This window comes from Cucumis sativus, chromosome 7 (genome assembly GCF_000004075.3).
Source record: "Cucumis sativus cultivar 9930 chromosome 7, Cucumber_9930_V3, whole genome shotgun sequence".
In the NCBI taxonomy this organism is placed as follows: Eukaryota; Viridiplantae; Streptophyta; class Magnoliopsida; order Cucurbitales; family Cucurbitaceae; genus Cucumis; species Cucumis sativus.
In genome coordinates this window covers 7,830,405-7,845,994 of record NC_026661.2, presented here as the reverse complement: position 1 = coordinate 7,845,994, position 15,590 = coordinate 7,830,405, and the positions used below count along the sequence as shown (strand labels likewise).

Sequence of the window (15,590 nt, the reverse complement as noted above, 5' to 3'; positions counted from 1 at the left end):
TTTTGTTGGGAAGAGGAAGAAAAAGGAGCTGGGTGGGCTTTCCTTTAATAGCAACAACGGTGAGCGCACAACAATGATGGAGAGGGGTTGAAGGAGGAGAGGAGAGAGAGAATTCAATAAAATTAAAATTAGTATTTTATTCAACTTATTTATATTAATTAATAATATTTTTATTCGTAGTAATTACCACATGTAGATCCTGTTAATAAAGGGAGCAAAATCAAGCATTTTTCAAATGTAGGAGACTCAATTGTTCAATTTTCAAACTTAGACAACAATTCAAAACAAACCTCAAGGATCAAAAGTGTAATTTTCACTTTGATATCTTGTTCAAATTGGATTTATGACCCATTTTATTCCCGCAAAGACACCTTCCTCTCTCTCATTCGTGTTTCTCTCTAAGAAAAACATACCCAGCAAAAACAGTGTATATTGAAAGTAAAAAAAATCAAAAACATCCAGTAAACATTATTAATCCCATACCTCAGCACCAGAAGACTGATCAGATGAACCTAAATTCCCGCAAGCATAGCACTGGTGCTGTTTGTACTCGCAATTCTTGCAAATAAAGGTTTCAATTGCCTGCCAGCAAGCCCATAGATATTGAAGAAAATTAACAAAGGGAGTTTGCAAGCATAGAAAACATACATGAATATTGTCATACATCTACTTCTTCTTTAGAGAGACCGAGCGAGAAACAATCACCATCCTCTTCAGTTGCATGAAAGGACCTCATGCACCTCCCATCACAGCTGTAAGAAAATCAAAATAGCTTATTAGGCTTAGCTTGATGCTTCTACTTGGGAGAAAATTTCCTATGACTTCTGTAATTATTCATTAGATCATATTATTTTGAACTAGAAACACTTTTGTGTGTGATTTCCTGGTCGAGCTGTCATTTCTATGTCATTCTGAGAAGAAGGCTAAAAGGGAAGGAAATTCCATCGAACTATGATTTTAAGAAACAAACAATTTTGCAAAGCCAGTAACCAACCTCGATAATTTAAAGTAGGGAAAAAAAACAATATGTGGATTGTGAAAAAAAGGCAGAAGGTATATTAAAAAATAACGGCAGTTGAGATATGAAATATTACTCTCTCCACAAGAAAAAAAAACCTTATCATTCAGTTAAAATCGGACACAAGATCCATAAAATGAATTATCAAATATCAATGGATCACTTTAAACAAAACAGAAAGGAATGCACTACAGAAAATGAATACTTCAACATTTCATCAAAAATAATGAAATATACAAAAAGGAAACCCTCAAACCAAAGAAGATACTGAAAACTATAGAGAGAGAATAGGTACAAAAAATTTAGAAAGAACACTCCAAGATGATGCTACAAAACTATGTACCACCATGTATTTTCTTGCCTTTTCTCTAACAGGATGCCATCTAAATGAGAGAGAAGAGACTTCATGACTACTTTCATGACTACTGGAATAACTGTGTGAATTTGAAAGATGATGATTCTATGTTTTTAACCACCTCAAAAATTCACAAAACATATATTTCAAAAGTTTTGTTTTTTTATAGGGATAGTTGCAAATTTAGCAATTAAATTCAAAATAATTAAGTATATAGCAACATTTTAAAAAATTGCAAATATAGCAAAATGTGTCAAATTCTATCAATGATAGAGTCTATCACTGATAGACCATGTTATAAAAATTGGTCTATCACCGATAAATCATACGAATCTATCAATGATAGTTTTGCTATATTTGCAATTTTGTTAAAATGTTGTCATATCCTTAATTATTATTCCTCAAATGGTCATCCATTACGATTACCCTTTTTTATATTTGTGAGTGTCCAAGCTAACCTACGTGCACCTCAACTTATTTCACAAGGAAACCATATGGGCTCACAACCTTCTTTTGTCAAAATTTTGTAGGATTAGATATGGTAGGCAGCATACATGAGGGTTTGAACATATTCGTCATAGCACCTTTTAACTTTTTTCGCAGGTCCCAATAACCACGCCCAATGTTGTTTACAAGTATTTCAAAATATGAACCTAGAATCGATGTTCCAAAAAGCTATTGAGGCTCACACCTTGAGGCTCATCCTGAGGCAAAATTCTAAGTTTTAGCCTTGAGATTTACGACGACCATAAGAGGCTTACACCTCTCATAGAAGAAGCTAACAGCTTTGTAAAAATGCATCAAGGCTTAAACTATGTGCCTCATCTAGTGATAAAAAAAAATAGTCATTTGCCTAGCTTCTTCAAAAATATCAAGGTTTAAGTTGTGTCAATATGAATTAGGATTACTTTTGTTGTTGTGACTTTAAAAACACTGAAGGTAAAATTTATACTATAAATAACAATCCTATTACATATTAGTAGTTGTAGTAATGATAAAGATATCCTTTAGAATTTTTTGATTAAGTGAAAATTGCAGGGGTGAATTTTCTCTTAGCACTTTTACATGACAATCATGTTTAGCACTACTTGGCTATTTATACCAATTTAGGATTTTCAAGATGTTTTTATTCACTTTTTGAGGCTTACTCCTCGGCCTCTCCAAGAGGAAAAGCCTCAAGGCCACCTCCAGCATTTTAAAGCATTACCCAAAATGTTCATCTGATAACAAGGAACAGAAAACAAATACCATATAATGTTGCCACCATTATCACAAAATGCACAGACAGAATCAAAGACATCATCATCACTTTCCTCTTCAACAGCATCATCATCACTTTCCTCTTCAACAGCATCATCAACCATGTCTTCATCATCTGAATCATCAACTATAAAACTTGGCTGCATATTACGTTGAGCATCCTGAAAGTACAACTGTCCAAGCTGAAAATGAGAAAACAGGAGAGTCCTTGTAGGCATGCACTTGACAGCAAAAATGAATTACCTCATGACATGACATTCTCTTAACAGGCTTCTCTTCAAGGAATGCAAGTAAGAACTGTTCAGATTACAAACCATCAAGGTAAGAAGATCATCTAATTCAGTACAAAAGAATTCTATTAAAATATGGCTCAAGAAAAATTGACTCATGCCACTGTAGACTGCTTTATTATATTGAAAAGTTTTCATTGAGAACACTCTATTGTCAAAAGGTCTTTGAAACCAAAGCCCAAAGAGAAACACAGAACCTCACCAAGGACCAAAACCGCACAAGGGTCTCCATTCGCACCTCGAAACACTCTACTGTACCTCTCCCACAACCAAACACACCCTACGAATCACAAAAAAACAGCCTCACTTTAAAAGACAAATGGAGGAGGAACTCCCCAATCATTGAACGAATATCCCTCTGGCGAGCAATCGCAATATCAAACTCCTAAAAGAAAAACAATTCCACGCTGATCTCACAAACTGACACCCTCGGAGAATGTGGTCCATGTTTTCCTCCACCTTTCGACAAAGGATACAATATAAACGACCCATTAACGAAGGCATTTACAACATATAAGCAGCAGTGATGTGGGGGAAGGTTGGGATCCAAAAGCCAAACCCTCCAAATGGAGTTTTCAAATAGGTCATCTATTTAGCAAAATCTGGTTCTTTAGCACAATGTTAATTGAAGATACCCAAAATTTAAAAGAATTCCTACTTAAAGGTTTTATTCATCTATCTCCTGCCCATTATAAGCTTAAATATTTCTTTCCAAACATAACTCCATACAAATTGCAAAATGAAGCACATCCGTAGATAATCTTCCCTATCCTTTGACTATAAGCCTAAAAGATTGGAAATCCAATGTTGACAACAAAGAGCAATCCTTCAATCATCTCTTACACCCTTACTTTTGTGGCCCTGGTAGAACATTGTTTCTCCTTACACAGTTACAGCCAGTTGGAAAACTTTTTTGTAACCTCCTTCAGCATCGGGCTTGCTTTCCTCCCCCCTCTTCTACAATATTATCATCTATGAAAATGTTTCTAATTCAAACAAAATGACAAAGTAATACCACTGAAATAACTATCATTTGAACAGTAACTATACTTTTTCCAAAATTATTCAAATTATAATAAATGCATGTTCCACATGCAAAATTTCCTTGTTACTATCTCTTGAATTAACAAGTGGCAAAGACTCGTATTCTGTAGAATTAATTCAATTCAATAGCCCAGCGACTAAGTTGTGCAAAACCAGATCTCTTCTTTGTTGACATTTTTTTAAGTACCTCAACTAGTTAAACATTGTACCCTCTACCACTATTTTCAAGATTTTAAGGTCATCTAAAGTCCCAAACGTAACAGAATCTTCATTAGAGTTTTTGGAGTCTTTGTACTCTTTTATGCCATGAAATCAACACTTGTGAGATGATATGAAACATATATCCTACTTGGCTACTGCACTCTGTGCTTGCAAGCTGACCGCAAGGAGATTAACCGTGTGTACTTTCACAATCATTACCCACAGAAAATCAGGGCCTTGCATTCCACCAACTGATCAGGACAGCTCCCTCTAAAATTGAGGACTTGGATCTCAGATTGTATGGGAATTATCTTTATAGAAAATGAAAAGCCTACGGGGATAAATATGGTTCCAGAAGTCCTGTAGGAACTTTCTGAAAAGAGGGTATAAAAAAATATTTTGAGGATGGAAGTCAACATAACCTAGAACTGTGGAATGGTTGAGTCAAAATTTTATTTATCTTGCACTAATTGAAACTCTATTGCCTGTGGGCGTGGCTTTGAGACTTAGGAATGTATCACGAACTCCTTCCTCCCTCCCCCCTGCCCTTTTGTTTCTTCTTCACATCCATATAAAAAACTTTATTCAACAAAACAAATGAACATAATCTTTTCATTGTCTGCACAAGAATGAAAGAGAACCTGGGACTTGGCCAATATATCATCCCTTTTAACTGCTTCTCCGATTAATGACATGTGATCCACCAAATCATTCTGGGAAGGCCTCACTTCATACAAGCTGCAAAAATGAATGGCTTAAAAACAACAAATACAAAAGCATGAAAGTAAAAGATGAAATGAATTCATGTTACCTAAAGGTTTTAGCTAATAGATCCCACAAAGATTTGCTAGATGTATCTGGATTCCTCTTCAAAGCATGAAGGCAGTGCACTGTGATCAAGATGGTTCTAATGGTATCCTCAAAGCTCTTTCTAGGCTTCTGAAGTGTAATCCACACATTCTCTTTGGAAAGCACCGATATCTCTGGCTTTGAACCAGAAATATTAAATCTCCATGCGGTAACCTGTTTATAAACCTTTTGAAGTCCATTATCAACTGTACCATGGAGGAAAACAGGTTCTTGACTGCCCTCCAATCTCTCCCTTCATCCCATTTAATCGGCAAAATAGAGAATGAAATAGGTTCTTCCTTGTGATCCACAAAGTGATAATTTGAGACAGGTGGTACTGGTAAGGTCTCAGCCTCATCATCTGAAGACGCCATTACTCTATTGTAGTTCCAGTCCTGCTACTTAACAACTAAATTCAATGAGTGGAATAACAAAATAAAAAATGACTAAAAATCCGACCTACAATGAAAGAGAATACTTCACTTTCCCTTAAGACTAGAACAAACACCCGTTCTTGAAACAGGAATAGGATTGATCATAGTGACATATCCATACGAAGTACTCCCTAAAATGCAAATACAAAAAGGGTAATTGAGAGGGACGAAGAAGGTACCTGAATGGCCTTCGGTTGAGAGCCAATCCCTACAAGAAGCTATTCAAACTCGGGAAATGGCAATACCGAACAATTTCAACAATGTTAGCAGCGAAGATAGCAAAGGAAGAATGGGAACAGATTGTAAACAAGAATCGGATACCAGCAGCCCTACGGAAGAAAGTCAGGCAGAAGTTGGGGAGGTGAAAATTAGTTCGCGACGGAACCCGCGAAGAAGAGAGCAATATTCTTTGGGGAAAAGAAGTTACCAAAAAATTGTGAAAACTGAAAGCCACAGAATCGGTAAATTATAAAAAAGATACGAAGAGGATGTTTTGGAGGCAAGAGGGAGGGATGTTCGGGGTAAGAGGTAGAATAGAGATACTACGGGTCGTTTTGGACTAAAATTATGGCCCTTATTTGTAAACATTATTTCAATAAAAGCAGTTACTCTAAACACTTAAGTAAAATAAACTAGAATAATCATCACGGGTTGGATTAAATTAGAGGAAAAAAATACTGATCTGGTTCACCCAACCCTATTATGCATATAATATATATAATTGAATGTAAGAAGGGGTAGAATTCAAAAACAAAACTTTGTAACTCACGTTCTACTATTAAAATTACCATTTTATTCATCATTTTCTTCCCAACACTTGAAGTTGCATCATTTCTTTCATCTTTATTATTTCTTCTCTATTTGTGTTCTTTATGTACTCTTTGCTCTAAAAGACCATATTCAATTTTCTTTAACATCTCAAGTTATTGGTATTCAAAATTTTAGGGACATACATTAGACAGGTTGATATAATGACCCCTCATGGACACCCATTATGTCCATTTTTTCTAAGCTTTTCTCTTTGTTTATGTTGTCCTTTTTAAGCTTAAGGAAGTCTTTGTGCTAGGGTTGCTGCATATATCTTGATTTCTCTTTACCATTTGGGCTAAGAAGAGTCGATATTCAAAGGATTCATTCCTATGTGCGTGTGGCTGTTGTTCGTGTGAATGCTTGGCTAAAGATTAATTTGAAACCAATCTAATGACATTGCTTTAGGAGATCCTAAAGTTGGCTTTATCGAGAAGGGAGATCTCATCAACTTAGGGGGAGTCTAAGTTTATTCGTGAAGGGAGTTCACAAGTAAAGAGGAATGATTAATCAAGAATTTCTATTATTTAGGGGAGTTTGAGTAGTTATTCACTAATAGTAGCATACTTAAGGGGAGCCTAAGTATTAAAGAGAATGTTTCCCAAGTGTCCAGTGAATTAGTTCTACGATTGTCTTTGTGAGCGGAAGAGTGTTTATATAAGTACAACTTTATAATTGCTTGACTTATTGATTTCCGTGGATTAACTTTCTCGGACACAATTCTCGTGTGTTTTTTCGTTTACTTCTTGTTGTATTGTTATTATCTCTCAGCTTGGTTATTGTTTGACAATATATTTCGTAGTAAAGAACAGTCATTACAGTTTTTCATGTTTACAAGTTTATGTTTCTATTGTTGAGAAAAGTAAAACATGTGTAATTTTGTCTCATAATTTTTTCAATTAATTGTAAATAATTAACGTTAATGAAATATAAAATAAAGAAGTAAACACATTCTTTAAAGGAATCTAAAGAGTTGGAATGTAAAAGAATTTCTCATTTCGTATTCTCAAAAAGTTTAACAATTTTGTTTTAATAATAATCAGCTTATCTTTCCATTTAAAAAAAATATGAAAAGTTTAGTATTTCAAAACACAAAAGGAAAGAAAAGCACAGTCCAAAGCGAATTAAGGGAGAATATTAGTAGACTACTTCGTCCATATAAAAATAAAATAAAAGTTCATGTCATTGTTATTTTTTCACAAGTTCCATGATTTCGTGGTTGGTTTTGAATTTTTTTGGACGAGTATTGAATTCCGACATATCTTCCTCATATTCTCACTTCTTCTTGTTTGCGATTTCTTCATCTCTTGTTCCATAATTTCTTCCTTGTACGTCATCTTTCATCTTCTTTATTTTTCTTCTTCTTTTTTACTAAATGACTGTGTTCCAAAATCTAAACAATCAGTCATCTATCTCATATAGATCACTATCACTATCTATCCTAAATAGATAAGTAATAGATTCAAACGGATCACTTACCAACATCTAAACGATTGTGTACCAATATCTAAACGATATTTTGGACTATATTATACAACCGTTTAAATTAGAAGCTTTTTTTTGTGTATGTTTGTGGTCAATTAATTCCGAGGTATTTTTGTTATTTTACGTTATGGACTTGTGGGCTCTTTCTTTTTTCAAAATTGTTCTATACGGTGTAAATAATTTTGCATTTTGTTCTACTTTTGGGGAAAAAAACCAACAAATTAACTTAAATTTATCTGACGTTGTTTTATACTTTAAAGACAAACTTAAATTATCCTTATTAATTTATTTTACATAAATGATAATTCAAAGAAAAAAACACCCATTATGTTTGTTATGGATTTTAATACTATAAAATAAGAATAAAGAAAATACGTCATAACAATGAAACAACACAAAAGAGAATAATAGAGAGGGAGAAAACATGGAAAGCAATTGAACTCAATTGTGGTATATCTAAGAAAGACATCACATACCTCTATTTATAAGACATGTCATGTCATGGTACAAATTACAATATGAATCTTAGTAGGATGAATGTTACAACATGGAATTGAATGAGAGTTATATGACAATTGATAACCTATGTAGGTTATGGATAGATGTACATTTACAATATATAACTATATTTGCAATACTCTCTTTTAGATTTCTATCTATAGTATATATAAAAGCTTGAATGAGAAGAAAATTTTTTCTTCCATTTTTGACTTTCCTTTAGAAGTAGCTTCTATAATTAGGTAGATGACAATGTTGTCCTTTTCTATTTTTATGTTAATTGAAAGAAAAAAAGTGGTCCTCAATAGTTGGCCAACAACGGACATTGATACTTGCCAGCAACAGTCATAAAAAACAGTTGACAAAAGTTTACCGACAATGGTTGAGGAAAGTTAATCAGTAATGGGTCATCGAAAATGGTCGACGAAAGCTGGCCGACAATGCTAGTCGATCAACAATAAACAAAAGTTGTCTAGCAATAGTCGCTGAAAAATGGTCGACAATTTCAGAGGTTGACCAGCAGCGATTACGGGGAAAATGGTACAAGGAAGTTACTGCCAGTGATAAAAAAAAAATTAGTTGCCATAAAAAAGTTCATGAGAAGTTGATCGACGATGGTTGTTAGAAAAAGATTGTCGGGTTCGATCAACAATGGTTGTCAAAAAAACAGTAGATGAAAGTTGACCACAGGTTCGCCGACGACTATTAATGGTGGTCAATAATTTTCTTGTGACTATTGCCATAAAACAAGCATTCGAAGTTTGATCAACTACAATTGTCAAAAAGTAGTCATCGGAGGTTGGTCGGAAGCGATTAATGGTGGTCAACTTACTCTAACTCGATAACACTTATACTCAAATGAACTCCCTTTTTTCAACAATGCTCTTTTTCAATAGGACTTACCTTTTGGATCTAGGTCTTATATACATACGTACATATATATATATATATATATATATATATATATATTTATTTATTTATATTATTAGTTTAGTAAATGGAAAAGAAGTAGCTCACTTCACATCACTCTCCTTATCTCTCTGACTCACTCTCTCCCTCTCGTTTGGATCTCTCATCTCTAGTGTTCACAATCTCCAACGTTCGCCATCTTCTTCTCAACTCGACAACCCAACCCAACTTAATCCATAATTTAAGGGTTTGATTGGGTTGGTTAAAAATACTATTTGGGTTATTCATATTGTCAATCCAACCAACCTAAAAATATGGGTTGGGTTAGGAATGTCCTCCAACCCAACTCAATCCGTTTACACTCCTCCACTCTTTCATGTAGTTGTTATGATATAATGTACACCCTTTCTAACTTTTCTTTCATCCAATTCGTAAAAATGGTAAATATGATGAAGATTTGGTAAATTGTGAAGCCTTAAATTTGTGACACACTTTCAAGTAATATGTCAATATGTCTTTTTTGATTTCAAATTGAATCATTTGTGAAATCTCCAATCTTATAATGAAGTTCGAATTCACTTTCTATTTCTTTGTCTTCTATGTAGTGACCAATTGAATAGTTTTTTTTTTTCTATTGATAAAATCATTGTAATATCGTGTCAATTACAATAAAAAACAATAAAAACAATAAAAAAATAAATTATTTAAACTTCATAAAAACAAACTATTAAAAGACAAAAATAAAATCAATTACAGTTTCTTTTCTATGAAATACAAAAATTTTGTATGAAAATGTAAATATTTTATTGAGGGTAAATTGTTTACTCTTTTTGAAAATTCCCCATTTTCTATATGTGTGTGTATGTGTGTATATATTTATAAAGGGGCTGTGGGAGAAACATCATCTGCCCCTTTAATATATACATACCATTTTCTATATGTGTATGTATATATTTTACCTAATTTCACCTTTAAAAAAAATTTAAAATCTCACCTACTTTTCAAAGTAAAATTTCTTTTTTAAAAAATAGATTTTATCCTTAAAATCTAAAATTCACCCTAAAGGAAGGAAGAAAAAATCTTCCATATTTTTGTGCATATACACGTTTAAAGTTGATTTTTTTTTTTAAAAAAAATGAAATCTCTCCTATTTTGTGGATACAACTATAAAAAGAATCGGGTGATCTCTAAAGTTTTATTTATCATTAAACAAAAACTAAAATTTTATTAAAAAATAGTATTCACTTAAAAAATTAAAATTATGAGTAGTTTAAAATTTGGTTTATTTTAATACATGATTTAAGACCCAAATTTAACCGTAAAAATAATTGACTAAGTGTCAAAGGTTTAAGGACAAAGCGTTTAGAGGTTATAGGGTGATGTGTAGGCAGCCAAAAGAAGGAAATATAACCTCTAAAGTGGTTATTTAGGCGTTTGGACAAGGTAGGTAGCTAAGCTTGAGTTTGTGTTTGGCTAGGCGACAAGGCTTGTCCGTAGAGGTTATTGGGTGGTGAAGAGTGTCCCTAGGCGATTGAGAGCAAAAGAGGTTAGCAAGGCTATGCGAGAAAGATTTTTAGGGCGAGGAAAGCTTGTCATTTAGAGGTTATTAAGCGTTAAGATGCTAGGCGAGAAAGCTAGACAACATGATGTTGGGCGAGTAGACTTGCACGCGAGGAAGGAGTGCTTGCGGCCATGTTTGAAGTTAGTTAGGTGTTTATCTTGATGTTCCACACTTACGTGTTTTGGTTAGACAAGATAATGAAGAGGTGGAGTCCATGGGTACTTTACATTAAATATGATATTAGAGCGCATTAAGCTCAAATGAATATTTGATCCAAGATTGGTGAACCCAAAGAGGCACCATCATAAGGGAGCATGTTAAGATGTTGAGAGTCCTACACTAGAAAAATCAAGGGGACTCGCATTCCTTATAAGATAGATAAATTACTTATCTCATTGTCAATTGGTCTAGGGGGTTCCGTGTTCAAGCTCCTTGCTCAAATTTTGTCTTTAATAAAAATTTAACAAATAACACCACATGTTTGAAGTATTTTAAAATTAATCAAACTTGTTAAATATAATTTTTAATTATTATATCTAATCATACCTTAAACTTTTAATTTTGTATTTAGTTGGTTGAAAAATGTTTAATAATATTAGTTAAGATGAAGCCTTATCCAACAAATTTAGAAGTTAAATAATGGACCTAAAATTTGGACATATAGAAAACTTTTGAAGAGTTGAAGAACATATATACATAAAATTGAATATTAAAAAAGCTAAACACATTTTTAACGTTTGAGACTCAAATAAAATAAACTTCCAAATGTTTAAAATAACCGTGAATACAAATTTTCAAAATATCCCTTCAAAATACTTTAGGTATTTTCTAGAAATGCACTCTAAATTCAATTACTTTTCTATATCTTTTATACTTACTCTTAAAATGACAAATTTTGATGGAATATTTCCAAATTTTCATATGTTCAATATCAACATGAGGTGTAAAGTTATATCATGAAAATTCTACCAAACACAAAAGTAAGCATAAAAATACCACTAATATAATATAAATAATAAATATATTAACTGTTTATTTTGTTGTAAAAATGAGACCCAACATAAACACAAATTTTTCTAATATAAATGGGATCTTTTTTTTAATTATGGTAAAATTTGAAACATATTTCAAAAATAGGTTGTTGCAAAACTGTTTTAAAAATAGGTGATTTAAGGTGAAGTCGCGTACGAGTGGACCCCACCTCTTCTATTTTTTCTTATTTTTATATATATACTACAATGGGTCCTACATTTTTTTATTTCACTCTTTCTCATTATTTATATATATATACCCACATATAATAATATATATATTAAACATTCAGATTTTAAAAATATATTTCTTTATTAAATTTATTTTTTTTATTTTTTTATTTTTTCTTTATTTATATTTAAATATCACAATCATCAACTTTTCTTATTAAATTCATTTTTCTAATTTAATTTAATTATTTCTTAATCAAAATTATACATATTTTTTTTTCAATTTTCAATATTTTTTAAAAAAACTCATATATTAACAAAAATATGTTATTAAAAATATATTAAACAAATAAAAGTAGTAATAATAATTGAGAGAAGTTGAAGTTACTAAAAGAAATAATAATAATACTTGTAGCCACCAATGCACATTGATAATTGAATAAAAAAAAGTTCATGTTTACGACAAAAGAAAAAAAACAAGAATTGGTTCGATTACAAATTAAAAACTTAACGAATAATTTTCGATTGCAAATTTGTTATTATTATTATTTTTAGAGTAAGCTTCCACTTCTTTTGATTATTATTATTTTGTTTTGTTTAATATATTTTTTAATAACATGTTTTATTAATATATATGTTTTTTTAAACACAAAACCAGAAAAGATATATAATTTTGGTTAAGTAATAATTAATTAAATTAAAAAAGATGAATTAATAAAAAAATTAAAGATTGAGATATTTAATATATATATATATTAAAAAAATTTATTCAATTAGTAATGTGCATTATTGATTTTTTATTATTATTATTATTTTGAGTAACTTCAACTTCTTCTAATTATTATTATTATTATTTTCATTTGTTTAATATATATTTTAATAACATATTTTGTTAATGTTTAAATTTTTAAAAAAATATTGAAAATTGGAAAAAGAAATGTATAATTTCGATTAAGTAATAATTAAATTAAATTAGAAAAAATGAATTTAATAAGAAAAATTGAAGATTGAGATATTTAAATATAAATAAAGAAAAAAATAAAAAATAAATTAAATTAATAAAGAAATATATTTTTAAAATTTGAATGTTTATTATATATATTATTATATGTGGGTATATATTATAAATAAAGGGAAAAAGTTAAATGTGTGAGACCCACACATATAAATAATTAGAAAATAAAAAAATGTAGGACCCAATATAGTATATATATAAAAATAAGAAAAAATAGAATAGGTGGGATCCACTTGGTACACGACTTCTCCTCAAATCACCTATTTTTAAAATTAGTTTTGCAACAACCTATGTTTGAAATAAGTTTCAAATTTTAAAAAAAGATCCATATAAATGAAACATAGTATTATAAACAAGTTAGATTAAATGAAAAGAAATTATTATAAATGAGGAAAATAGAATTTTTTCAAAATTAATTTCTCTAAAATTCATTGCTTTCTCCAAAATTAATGAAATTACCACGGGCGTGTGTTTATTCTCCAAAATTCACAAATGACCACTTGTTTATTAATTAAATTTTTTCTACATATTTAATTTGAAACCGACATTACATCGATATTTTCATCAAAATCTTTTGTAGAATTAAGATCTCGAAATTTTGATTGAGCATTTGAATTGTTGGCTATCCTTCCTAACTCATTTTTCTTATAGTGTTATTTGTAGGTTTATACAGTAAATTCTTACTTATGCTGATTATTAAGGGCCGTAGTGGCTTCCCTAAAACATTTTATTTAAATTACTTTAAAAATACTTTGGTTTCATTAAAGCACCAGTGGTCTAGTGGTAGAATAGTACCCTGCCACGGTACAGACCCGGGTTCGATTCCCGGCTGGTGCATTCTTTTTTGTTTTAATTTTTTACCCTCTCTTTCTATCTTCTTATTTCGCGTTCGGTGGTCATGGGTTGGAATTGTACCCAAATTTTGGTGCATCACTTCTTTCCTTCAAATTTTATTTTGTTCTTCTTATTTCAATTTGTATTTTTATACTTACAAATATCAATTTCTTGTTGTGATTTAAAAATTTGCATTTTAGATAAGAGGAGTCGTTTTGAGGTAATACTTCGCAATATGAAGTTGGTGTTTGAATTAATCCGCATAAAGAATTATCAGATAAAATCTTTTATGGTTAAGTATAAATTTTGTGATTAAGAAGTTAATTCACGAAGAAATTTGAGAGAATAAGAATTTTCACGAGAAAAGAAGTTATTCGAAAGCTATGTTGAGTGGTTGAAATTATTCACAGAATGGGGTTAGGCGAGAAGAGAGGTCTGGCGAATAAAATGTCAAATATGCTTTGACAGAGGTTAATGTGTAAGATGAAGGATTTAAGTATGGTTGTGTTAAATATTAAATTTACTCGTGTAGAGTTTTAAGCAAGGAGGTAGTGAACTGAGAAGAGTTAAGCATGACTTAGTTAGTCTAAGAGCTCTATAAATAGAGGACTTTATCATTAAGTAAGCACAAAAAATTTATTAAAAAAAATGGAGCTAAAATGCTTCTGTTTTGTTTTGATGAGAAAAAAAAAAAAACAAAATGTTAAGTGTTGCAGTTTGTTCCGCGAGAAGACTTCGTGTAAAGAGAAGGAAGAGAAGGATCTTTGGTAAAGTGTGGTGAGTGATAAAATGAGTTTAAATTTGATTTCTAAATCAGATTAATTATAAAATATTTTAAGCAAACTTTGATGATTTAATGTTGAGCTTACTTATTTATAAGCATGTTTAAATAGTATTAAATTATGTTACTGAGAAATGCTTCCAAAGCATGTAATTATTGTTAAGTTTATGAATATTTGCAAAACCATGATTTACAAGCATGTTGGAATTTCTAAAATAGAAAAGTTCATCGTGTTTTAGAAAGTTGTTTAAAAAAACAGTTTAAATAGAATGGTTTTAAAGAGAAAATCATGGTACTTTATATACTGAGTTCTCAATGGTCAATGTGCACAGTCAGGGGTACAGGGCTATGCTGACCACTTAGTCGCTACCACCGAGTCCAGGCAGCATGGTAAGACCAAAGGTGCTCTACTAGTTTGATCGAGGTCTAATAGGATAATAAGACCAAGGTGCTTTGTTCTCTTAACTAAGTTTTCCTGGGCATAGAGTATACATAGACAAAGAGTTTATTTAAAGAAAAATTGAATAATGGGTGTTTATACAAAATGTGTATTGATATGTTTTGCAAAATAAAGTGTTTATTGATAAACTGATTTTTGTTGTAATTTATGATTTGACGAAAAGGATTTATCAAAGGGCATTGCGAAAAGGATTTCATAAAACTTCACTAAGTCTTTTAGACTTCGTTTAAAATTTTTCACCTTCCAAGAACAAACGTTTAAGTCAAGTAGAGAAGAAGGTTGAAGGACTTGCGGCGAGTTGAGAAAGTCACGAGACATTTAAGAGTTGTTAATTATGTGTTGGTCAAAGTGTTGTAATTGTATATTCTTTTAGAACATCTATTATTAATAAAATGTATGTGTTTTATAAGTTATTTTTTGCATTTGGCGTTTAAGGTTAACTGTCATTGTGTTTTGAGTTTAATTTGATAGTTTAAAATGAGTTGAAAATAAGCTTTGCGATAAGATCAATTGCAGGTTTAAGCTAAATCAAGTCCTATATGCACTACTTCATGCATTTTGGTTGTCCTACGAATTAGGGTGTGACA

General features: G+C 31.1%; 1 protein-coding gene and 1 non-coding gene across 2 annotated transcripts in view; one reads left to right on the top strand and one right to left on the bottom strand.

The window, feature by feature from the left end:
- The window catches only part of LOC116405237 (protein ENHANCED DOWNY MILDEW 2-like), a 33,981-nt gene extending 28,357 nt beyond the window's left edge, over positions 1–5,624 (bottom strand). Inside the window, 8 exon segments of the mRNA XM_031889199.1 lie at positions 188–199; positions 477–582; positions 665–752; positions 2,622–2,794; positions 2,877–2,930; positions 4,810–4,906; positions 4,980–5,262; positions 5,265–5,624. Of these exon segments, the coding sequence (XP_031745059.1) occupies positions 188–199; positions 477–582; positions 665–752; positions 2,622–2,794; positions 2,877–2,930; positions 4,810–4,906; positions 4,980–5,262; positions 5,265–5,391 (940 nt within the window). The 5' untranslated portion in view covers positions 5,392–5,624.
- Positions 5,625–13,694: 8,070 nt separating this feature from the next.
- TRNAG-GCC lies at positions 13,695–13,765 on the top strand. The gene has a single exon. It is a non-coding gene; the product is annotated as a tRNA-Gly (tRNA).
- Positions 13,766–15,590: the final 1,825 nt, after the last annotated feature.